The 12,170-nt window shown below is 33.9% G+C and overlaps 1 protein-coding gene across 1 annotated transcript in view; it reads right to left on the bottom strand.

Moving 5' to 3' along the window:
• Positions 1-12,170, bottom strand: part of LOC111178990 (ephrin type-A receptor 6) — a 201,620-nt gene that overhangs the window by 22,589 nt on the left and 166,861 nt on the right. Inside the window, 1 exon segment of the mRNA XM_089909884.1 lies at positions 1,949-2,010. Coding sequence (XP_089766010.1) covers positions 1,949-2,010 — 62 coding nt within the window.

Genomic DNA, 12,170 nt, shown 5'->3' with positions numbered 1-12,170 from the left:
AGATGAATAAACAGAGGCACAGAGAAGTTAGTCACTTGCTCAAGTCACAAGGTCACACAGCCAGTAAGTGGCAGAGCCAAGACGAACTGAGATAATATATGTTAAGATTCTCATAGTATTAGTAGTGGTAGCCACCATTATTTGAACATTTATTCTTTCCCAGATTGTATTGTGTCTAACCTACGTGGTGCATAAGAGCTGAAAAATATTAGTTTTTAAATCTTAGATCATGAAACATACCACTTATAAACATGTAGTAGGATGTTTTTAAGTAAATATTTTACTTATATTATCTTTTCTTTATAACATGTTTTAATTGATCGATGATTCAGCAGGATAAAAAGTATATCTGAAGCTAACATTTCTCTCCTAATTTGCTCGTGGCAGTCATTTGACCCATTTTTCAGCAGCAATTTAAATGAGTGTCTTGTTACATTATTTGCCATTATATTCAGCTCTAGGATATAGTAGATAAAAAATCCTATCTGAAGCGCCATTAGATAATAAGTCATTTTGATATGTATCTGATAAAAATTAGTTTCTGGATAAACATAATGGGAGGGCATAAGTATATATGCATTTCAAGTACTATAGGTGGTCCTAAAAAATTATCCTAAAGTAATTTAGCACATTTACAGGAGAAATGGATACAAGCTATAAAATAACATTCTGAGAATGGCTACAGAAAAGAACAAATAGTTCACGTCCCTAAACACCTATGAATTTCATTTTGCCTTAAAGAGCATACTTGGTTGAGGGTATGCATTCTGTGAAGAGTACTGCTCGATAATAACTCGACAATTTTGCTGAATTCAGCTTCTGGCATTGAATCTGGACATCAAGTCCAGACACAGTATAAATATATTATCACTGCTAATATTGAGAGCAGATGGAAGAAGAGGGCATGGGATCAAGAAAAATAAACGAAAATGAGATCAAGGGAGAGAGGTAAGATGCACACAGAACTTGTCCAAATAACACTGAGCAAAAAATGAAGTGAAGAAAGAATGCTTGAGATTGTTTATTCCCATAAAAAATGAAGAAAAACATATAACACATTTCAAATAGCAAAAGTCCAGTCATTTTATAAGTAAGAAAATTGGCTATGTCTCTGTAGGTAAATATATATTAAGGAATACAGTGACATGCACATATGTGACCTCTGCTGGGGATGCAAAATACTCTAGTGACTTTTCTAATATTTCTGTTTTTTCCAATATCAATGAATATTTTTGTAGCATACATCGGCTTTTTAAATGTTAAAAATATTATAAACACATTTTGAATTATAACTTCATGGTAACTTCTCAGCTGTGTTATTCTGTACCACTATATAAAACAAATGATTTTTGTATATACCGTACTTTCAAGGATAAGTCACTTAAAAAGAGTGCTTTAAAAATTTTTGTTCTAAAACGAATCTCAGCCAGTTTCATTCTTTCTCTTTTTGTTTTCTAAATAGTCAGCCAACGAACTTAAGAAGGACAAAGCTGATAAAATCCATTTTCTGATATGAACTTGAGTCATTATTGGTAAATATACATCAATTTAAAGGGTTCAGATTATAGATAATGCATAAAATATCCTACTAAATAGTTAAATGTGATAAAGCAAAATGAAACTCAGTTGCTTCACACAGGCTATGTGAAGCTACTGAATTTCATTTAATCTCTTTCTTTATAACATCATTTGAAATATGTATATATTAATATGGCAAGTGAATTTATAGGAGAAATCAATTATATTCTCATGTGTATATATTCCCCCCATCCTCTTAGTAACACTCTAATGTATCACAGTATCAGAGAAACACACCCTAGAGAAAATCCTGCTATTCTTCATGGAAAAATCCATGAATAACATTATGCAAAAATTAATTTATGATAAATGTTTTAAATATAGAACTCAGAATAGCTTATTTAAATGCCATCAGAAAAGAACACCTCACCCGTAAAAAGGAGTCCAGGGATCCATTCTCCATATATTCCACCACAATCATTACTGGTCTGCCTGCAAAGAGAGCAAGAGAACACATAAGAATTACAGCAATTACAGAAATATGTGCTGCAGTTAGAGATTTCCAGCTGTGGCAGCTAAATTATTTGTATTTTATTAATAGGAACTTCATTTTCCAACACGCTTCTATAAACACATTAAACATACACATTTCTCCGTTTCTTTATAGCATTATTTCCTTTGAGTTCATAAAAAGAACATGAATTACAATATGAATTACTAAGTAATTAAGCACTTCCTTTTCTAAAGCCCTGCAATCACTTGTTCAGATTATGTTCTTTTTGTCCTGAGCTTTTCCTTAAAAGGCAATCAACAAGCTAAAGTCAGGGTTTAAGCATTTACTGTAGCTGCTTTGGCAGTTGTGGTACTTCTCCAGTGATGCAGTTATTATGGCTGAATTACATTAGACCGGGCATTTCTGAAATATTCCTAAGGCAAAGCAGAAAGGAGAAATTCATGAATCCTCTTTAAGAAATTATAAACCATCAGTCATAGTCTACTTTTAAGGGCTTTTAAGTAGAAAAACGTCAGTAGATTGATGAATGCTACAAAGTTGGTGGGACCTGTAGTAGTTCTTGATCATCTCTTTATTGGACATAGATTAGATCAACAGAACAATGATGGCAGTACATGAAAAATAAGTAACTTCTGATTTCATAGTCTAGTGCAGAAGCTAAAATCAGAAACTGAACATCATTTATTTCTTTTTTATCATATCTATTTGCAATTGTTACAGTTCCCAATACACCTCTATTAGATAGAATATTTGACATAAGTAACTGATTTGTTTCAAAGAAAAGAATCTATTTGTTCTGCTCAATTGCCCGAGTTTAAAAGATAAAGTCATTTTAGGGAGGGAAAATGATATTTACCTGAAATAAACATGTATGACATATTTACTTTTTACTTCTATATTTCTCGCTTCTCATTGGAATTTTTAGCAATTCAATCTGCACTGTGCACAGAGTTTTTCCTCATGAGCACAAAGAAGATCTGGAAAGAAATTATGTGTACCAGTGATGGAAATATTAGATCTCATATTGTAATTCATGTCCCTTTTATGAGCCCAAAGCCTTGAGGGTTACAAAGGGTGACTGGAACAAATTAGTACAATGTCTGCAAATGCTAGATTTTACATTTGAATCTGTATTTTAAAGAAAGATGTGGTAAAGGTTAAATGTAGCAATAAAGTTCCCAATTTATCATGCATAGAATTAGAACCCAAAGAAGTTTTCCATTTTGGCAGATTTCTATAATGTTCCTAAAAGTCATTAATTTCACCCAAATACAGATAAGAAAAAACTATATCAGAAAATATTGAGGTCTAAGGAACTGTCAGCACTACTGTAGGCAGGGATCTAGAAGATCCGGGTTTTAAATCTGGAAGTTTGTCATGAAATCTTTTATTTGGCCATGGGTTTCAGAGAGCTTGCAGACAGGAGCTTGATGCAAATGCTTGGTTAGCAAGGTAGGGAAAACTAAAAATTATGAGTCCACTCTTCCAGTTTGAATGATAATGGATTATGGATGTTAAGGGGAAAATTTGGGTTATTACGATGACTGCCCAGGTTCTTTCATAATCACACCTTTTCAATCTATCTTGACCATTGCTGTCAGAGAAACAAATCTAGTTTTCTAAAAATATATTTTAAAATAAATAAAAATATATTAAAAAAAAACCCTGACATTCCCTAGGAATACTATTATTATCCCTGTTACACAGATAGAGAAATTGAGGCATAGTAAATCAAACTACTCGCCCCAAATCAAATGGCTACTAAGTGGCCATATCAAGCAGTCTGTCTCAGAGTTTAAGCTCTTAACCTTTATGCCAAAGGTGCCTCTCAGACATGATTTATAGATAAGAACTGTGAGGCCCATGCTGTTAGGCAATCCTCTCCAGTGATGGACCTCTTCTCTCCTAACTAACCTTATCATCTACTGCCTCATCAACTGTCATTATCACCTATACTTATTCAATCCTGTCTCCTTCTGCCTTTCCTTTTGGTATTCCCCTGCCAGGATTATCTCACAACTAGCTTCTTTCCCTAATCACACTCACATCTCCCTAGAATTTATACACTGCACCTCCTCCACGAAAGTCTCCCACAGCCATTTCCTATGATTGCACTCCCATCACATCTATTGTCTGCATTATGAAATGTGTGCCTGGTTTTGTATTAGGTTGTTTTTTTCCCTCATCTTCCCACAGATGCTTTGTATCCCCATTCACTGGGTTTCTCAAGGTCATCTCCCATAGAGCTGAGCAGAGTAGGTGCTTCATAGAAACAAGTTGATTTTTCTCATCAGTTTCACAATTCCTAAGAGAGTAACACTGAAGTACTTCAGCAAGATTCTAATCTATGTGAATACAAAGTACTTTGAAATTAGTGCTATCTGTATCTCTTTGGGAGATACTTTATACAATCTTAAAATTCATCAGTGAGAAGTTTCATCTTCTCATTAAAGATAGTAAAGAGTCAAAGGAAGACTCCCCCAGTTACCTGTAAATTAAAAGTTTCACGCCTGAGCTCTGAGTCTTTTGTATTTTGTTCAGTAGCATCATTTGAAAGCAAGTGTTATTAAACTAAGGAGTTATTTTTTTTGGAATATCGCTGGTATCTAACCTGTAATTTGTTTCCTAGTGGTTTTCTACAGGGAAGTTAGATACACTGTGAAGATTACAAGCTTACAGTCCATGATTACATTTTATAATCAAGAAAGTAGATAGGTATGAGGGAAATTATGAAAGTTAGGGTGATATTCTTCAAATATGTGGTTAGGTGTGAGAAGTCCATTGGTAACAGTGCTTTTTCTGTGTTATTTTTAAATATGTAAAAATTATATATTGTACTTTTGCTCTTAGAAAATACATTTGGATGTGATTCTCTTTTTTTTATATTTTCAAAATATTTCAGCTTATTTCCATTTTTACAGTTTTAGCCAGTTACCCTAAGTGCCTCATGTCACAGGATTAGCCTAGTATTTGCATTGTACTGGAGTCAGTGGACAAGCTCCAGGATTCTTAAATGTTAGTCAAGTCTCAAAATCCCCAGATCTTTCTTAGAAGCCTCATCAGTTGAAGAGATCTTCAGAAATACTTTTACAAGTCACACGAAAAGTGAAGTTCTTTGGTTTTCCTTCATGAATAGCCCAGATATTGTTATGGATATTTTAAACTGCATTAGAATCAAGATTCGATAAGAAATCACTTATATTCTGAATGCAATGAATCACAAAATGCCATATCATCTTTTTCTGTTATAGAGAACAAAAATTTTCTTTAACTGAGACTTTTATAGACTATTAACAAATGAATCTTTTTCAAATTTGCAGCTTCTCAATACTTACGATGATTTTGATATAGGTATTGAGAAAACAGATAATGATAAGGCTATTCTTGTGTTGTTAAAGGAAACAAAAGAGAGGTATTCTTTAAATGTTCCAGGGAAATTCTGGGGAAAATATTTTGTGAGTGAAACAGTGCCCACCTTTTTTTGGCCTCAGAGAAGACTCTGAAAGGAGATTACAGATTCAACATTTTCACGTAAGTAATGAGTTTGTGCTGGATGTAGTGTTTTTATCAGTTTGGCAATTTCTAACGTGTAGTCAGTCATATCAAGAACCCAAACAAATCTCAACAACCCCCAAACTCTATCACAGATTTAAATCAATCTAGTTTATTTAATGTTATAACACGTCTATATTTTGTCTAATAGGTAACGAAATTTATGGCAATAATTTGAATTGACAGGTTGCCTGTATTTTCTTCCTCCCAAGTTGTAATTCAGGACTTTTTGAGCCAGTTATTTAATTTATTTCTACTCCCTGTTTCTGCTGTACTGATAGTGAATTATAATTATAATCTCAAATGGATTTCATAATAAATGAAATAGTTTTCTTATCCCTCTAAGGCATTCAAGAGATATGGATGACACAAATTTGAACAAATTTATATATTAAATAATTATTTTTATTCACAAGAAGTAAAATTGGAGGATTGTTTTCCTCTTAACACTGTTGCCTGATGATTATCAGATCATGTCCCAAATGAATCTTATTCTCAGTGAATTCAAATACAAACTTAAAAAGATTTCCCTTGAAACTTCTTTTCCTCCTCTATTTCTGTTTTGGTTAAGACACCACCATCCATCTAATTACCCAGGTTTGAAACCCTATTGTAATACTGGATTTCCCACTTAATCAAACCCTTATTAGTCCATAAGTTGTTAAGTGGTGCTGATTCTATACAAAACCTATTATCACTGTCCACATTCTGCCTTTGTTTTCTCTTGACGTATTACAATAATCGTTTACTGGTTGTACCTGTTAATGCTTGTATAATCATTATTTTAAACATTCAGTGATACAGCAGATATACATATTTAAATGCCTACTATGCATCAAGTACTCTTCTGGTTTCTGAAGAAACATCCCCAATCAATACAAGATCCTGCTCTCATGGAGTGTATAGTGGAAAGGGGAATAGAAATAAGTAAACAATTACTATAAAGGACTAATGTCTCATCCCTCCTTTAAAGACTGCTTTACATATTGTATTGTTTTCTTCAGGATTAAGGTCTAAACTGCTTGGCAATTACATTCCTTCACAATCTTTCCTCTACCTTTGTTTCCATGTCATCTTTTACAGCCCCAGTTCCCCACCTCCTGTTTTTCAAATTCTCTAGGGGACTCAGAATTCCCTAAGTACGACTTTACTTGGACCTTCCTCTTCTCTTTGGAAGACTGCCTTCTCACTGTCTTCATTTGGTAAAATCATATACTTACAAATAAAAAAAAGAACTTAAATACCATCTCCACGGTCAACTTTCCCGTGAATCACTTTTTGTTTTAGGATGACTTTGATGGTTTACTTTTTCTTCCATTTACATCTTAAACAATTGTATAACACTTATTAGGTATGGCATTGATACTAACTACAAAGGTGTCTGCCTTCTACTCTAAAATGCTGCTGAGGTCAGGACTGGTGCTTAATTCTTCTCTGTACGTTCACTAGCTACATATAGCACAGAGTGAGGCACAGAGGAGGTACTCAACTTAATTTTTTTTGACTGGAATGCCAGAAGGAACACACAAATAAAGATGTTTTCTAAGGATAATTCTAGGCATAGAGCAGAGTTACTGAAATAACAGAATGGCAAATCAATAGACTTTAATCCTAAATTACTTGTAGTATAAAATATATGGTTTTGAGGAAAAAAACAATTCCAATTCTAGCTATGCTACCTGCATGATCTTGGGCAAGTTATTTTAGCTCTTTCAGTTTCTGCATCTATAAAATGAGGATATTACATACTATATGTGATTTTTCAGAGGAGTAGATGAAAAAACGTATAATTGACACAGAGTCTGGCAATAGTTGTCGCTCAAAAATGTTGGTATACCTTTACGTTCTTTCCCTTTTGGGCGTGGTTATCTGCTTCCCCCTTCTTATTACAATTGTTCACTATGTAGAAAAAAATAGTTTTATAAAAATGGATCATTTCCATATTTTATTGTACTTTGGCATTGACATAAAGATTCTTTTATATCTTACGGCAAAGTAAAAATAACTGCTATTTACATCTTTTATATGATACAGTTAATTCCCTGTTTTATCACTGAAATCCTTGTGTCCCAGGCAAATTGGGACGATTTACTACCTTACGCCTTGTGTGCTCAGCACAGTGCAGTTAGAAGATGTGGGATTAGAGTCAGGTCGCATGCTACTGAAGACTCTTCCACTTGGGGCAAGTGACCTTTCATAACTCACCTCACTGCTTCAGTCTCCTCATTTGTACACTATATACATTCCTTATTTGTATATTTTTACATAATAATAATACCTTCTCCATCTCATGAGATAGATTAAGTCACTGTGGAGGAGGTGTTAATCCACCTTCTCCACTGAGTGAGGTGTGGGATTAAATGAGATAATGAGTTTACAGCACAGAGAATAGTACCTGATACTATCAACATCAATCCACCCAATAACAGCTTAAAGAACGAATGAGTAAATGTGAGTATTATATCTTACCTTATTGACTAGATGTTGAACCCTAAGCTAAGAAGTGTTTTTCAGAGTGAAGAAGTTTCATTACTGAAAATGACTAAGATCAATATATTTAGGAATTTTCCTGACTGTCTCAAAGGTCCACTTAAATTCTTTACACCTGAAATCAACAGATTTGAAGTTGTTTTAAAGAACAAGATGGTTTCTCCTAGAGTAAAATAATCAAAATGGGTATTTTCTTACTTTAAATACCATACTATAATATAGAGTTTCTTAGAAATAGCTTCTGTAGGAAGTAGATTCTTATTCCTATCTAAAAAGTCATCTTATGTTTTCTGTACTCTATTTACAAATTTGGACCTCTACCAATATACCTTAGATTGCTCTGGAATTGATTTTACCCTTAGAACTATTTGAAACCCCTAAATCTATATAATAATTATTGTTAATTTGGTTCCATGCTTTCTCTTAATTTCTTTATTTTGCTTCTTAAATTCAGAAGTGAGCCAAATAACCTTGGATTAATGCTGAAGAATAAATTATTTTATTCTGTGATAAAACAGCTGAGCAGAAATTAGGAGGGTTGATTTGCATTTATGAAAACAGTGGCACTTCTAGATTTGTTTTAGAGTAAATCTAAGATGTGAGGCTAAAGAAATGAAACATAATTTTCCTGACAGTTCCAGAAAGCAGTGGCATACCGTCTGTATCAATTAACTTCAGTAATATTCAGTACTGCACTTTTTCTACTGGAAATTACATACGGGCAAAAAGATTTCTCTTTAACTAGAAGTGTCTTGTTGGCAATGAAAGTTACTGCCAAAGATGCCTGATGTTAGACTGTGGTTTTCAACATAAGACACTAACCATATTGCAAAATTTTAATAACATATGTTTTTAAGAATGGCTTTCTTGATTTTTTTATTACATCCACATGTATAAAAGTAATATGTGATAATGATCAAATTAAAAGCACATGCATTGAAATTAGTTGATTTATGACTTTTAGATTTCCAGTTATTATGAAAGAAATAATTGATTATACAATAATCTATAGTTTAATTACCACTAGGTAGCAATGAATAATGAACATATCAGAGAATTCTCATGACTTGAAATACTCTGAAATGTTCAAAACATAAACATGAAACAGGAAATATGTGCTAAGTTTTTCAAAACCACATTAAACTGCATGTCAAATAAATAATTTTATGCCGCTTTTGTTCTTGGTTTCTGTGAAAAATTTTTGTGTGGGTAATTAAAAAATAGATACTACATCTAAATCAGCACCTATGTAATAATAACTGACTTAAAAAATAAGTTTTTCAGTGTGCCAGACATTGTTCTAAGGGCTTTACATGTGTTAACTCATTTAATCCTCACACCAATCCCTGTGGTGAGTATAGTCACTAGTTCAATTTAACAGATACGATTACGGATGTACTGCGAGTTTAAGGAACTTGTCCAAGGATACACACTGGGCAATTGGCAGAACCAGGGCTCGAAGCCAGGCAATCTGGCTCCAGAGTCTGAACGCTTGTCCATCTTGTCATATCCCCAGATAATACTTGGGTCTCCATTAGTAATTTAGAGTACGTGAAGCATCATCCCAAATCTCTGTGCCTCATCTTAGAAACACATCTGGGAAAGCCATTATGGACTGGGCATTGTGTTGCTGCCAAAGATGTTTTGTCCTTGAGAAGTTCTAGGATTTTAAAGCTCCATAAAGCCTTATGATAATCTATATAAACAGGAAATGTGTGCTAAGGAAACTTGCTGGAATAGCCTTTAGATTTTGCTTTCCCCATCGCTTAAACATCAGTTTATGATAATGATCTTAAGTTTCCTATACAAAGGAATGTTTTCAGAAAGAGTCCTGAAGCTTTGGGAAGAAAGTGTCATATTTTCCAGTAGTGTTTCAAATGTTGTGCTTTCCTTCTGGCTTCAAAAGTGTGCTGTGATTACATAAATGATCAAATATTCAGCCTTTTGGTCTTTTGTATTATTCACTAATCAAAAGAAAATCAACAGAAGATTTAAAAATCAAACAAACCTCTGGACAGGATATATTTAATCCTAACTGCATAGGTTATTTATGGTGAGATTTTAATTATAATGGAGAAAACATTGTTAAATGAATCATACATATGATGTAAATTAAACTACCAACTACTTTTCTTTTCCCTGCCCCCCAGGAAAGTTACTACTTAGTTTTGAATCTTTTCTGCAATTCTTACAAAGGATTTAACTTTTTTGTTAATGTTCAATTTTGCTAAATACACTTTCTGTAAGACCTCTGTGAATAGAACTATGAAAAGTTAACATTGTGCCACAGGGCAACTTCCACTGTGCTTTGTCTTACAATGCAAAAGAATGAATGCTGAGATGAGATGTGTTTTATAACAGTTATGGTCTTTCCCCACCTTTCTTATGTGCTTAAGTGGCCCAGCAGCCCAGAAGGGCAAGCATGCTGCCCTGTGAAAGAGCGAGAGGCATTTAAGCAGCTCAGTTTCTTATCATGTTTTCCAGTAAGGTGAAAACACACCAACACAACAATTCCAACCAACACAAAGATTAAATACTGAATCACATGGAGACTAAGCTTTAGCAAGCTGTGTAAAGTTTCTCTGAATTTTTCTTTGGGAGAAGACAATGGCTCCTGGATGAATCTTTTGAAAGTGTTGATAGTTTCTTTGAATAGGACGAAAATAGATGGTATAATTTGTAATAATAAAACATGAACGTCCCTAGCAGGTAGATATATGTTCTCAACTGAGAATTTAAATTGTCATATATATAAAGTCTGGATTTTTAAGATTCAAACTTATTGAAATGATCTTTAGATAAAAGAAACATTTATGCTAATAAGAAAGAAGAGCGAAAGTCAAAGGCTAAAACTATTTATGGAATCTGAAAATAGGAAAGTAAAAAGAACTAGTAAAAAGAATCTGGAGATTACTTAAAGGCTCTTTTAAGATTTTTCGTGTCTTTCTGGTAGGAAACAAATAGAAATTCTCTGTAAATGTTCGGGAGCTTGATATCAAATGCATCCTGCTACTTTGTTTCCTTTTTTCTTTTAAATGCACTATCAGTCTTACATAAAGATGCTGCTGTTCACGATGTCTTAAAACATAACTTTATATATAGAACACTGAGTTTTTAATAATCTGAAATTCTTCATTGATGGACTTCAGGGTGTCCAGAGACCTCCTGAAATTGTATACAATCATTTATTTATATGATCGTATGTCCATTTTCTTGGAAAGGAGAGTCTATGTTATTTTTGGCCAAGAAACAAAGTATAATCCATAAGGAATCTGAGTCTATGACCTGTACCACAACATCATGACCGTCGGTCCCTAGGAGCCCTTAAACTCATAGACCCTGCAGCTGATTAAAGTTTTTATAAACTGAATGATACTTGAAGGTTCAAATTACACCTTCATTTTGTATGTGTTCCCATCCTTTTCTTTTTCCAAATGATATCTTCAAGTTGTCTTAAATTTAGGTTTTAATTCTTTTCTAACCTCTTGTGTATTTCTCCTCAAGTAAGCCAAAGAACCAAAAGATGACACGCATGCTCTTTGGAATTCACTGGCTTTTAAGCAACAGAGGAAGCAGACTGAACACAATCTTAATGTTATCCGGCTAGCCCTTCTTGCACTGGTTTTGGAATCTACCAATATATGCCCCAAAGTGTTTTTAAGTAACTTTAACCTAGCAACAACAGTGTCGCAAATACTTGAAGGGGTTTGTTTATGGGTGTATAACTAGAAATACAGTCACTCATGTCGCCTTCCTTGTGCTTCTGTTGGCTGGGTATGTTCCCTTTGTCATTTTATCAGTGACCGTCTCTTCTCTATGCCTTTCCACAGGCCTGAAATAGAATAATCTTGGGTTCCTGTCTGACCCTGCTTCAGAGTCCCTACCCTAGTTTTCAAATAGTTGCAGTTTACAGGATTTCCTTCTGAAGTCTGCAGCTGAACAAATGTTCAAGGAGAAGAGTTCTCCAGGAGACACAACTGTACAGATGAGTATCGGGTAGGGCTTACTGGGGCTTGAAATCACACAAATGGCAAGGAATAAAGAAACCAGGAGTTAAGAATTGAGATGAAGGTTTCCCTTTTCACCACAGCTTACA

This window comes from Delphinapterus leucas, chromosome 4 (genome assembly GCF_059928025.1).
Source record: "Delphinapterus leucas isolate spDelLeu-1000000601 "Yukka" chromosome 4, BTC_Dleu_Yukka2, whole genome shotgun sequence".
NCBI classification, from domain to species: domain Eukaryota; kingdom Metazoa; phylum Chordata; class Mammalia; order Artiodactyla; family Monodontidae; genus Delphinapterus; species Delphinapterus leucas.
The sequence above is the reverse complement of the archived record's forward strand: the minus strand, read 5'-3'. Positions and strand labels throughout refer to the sequence as shown.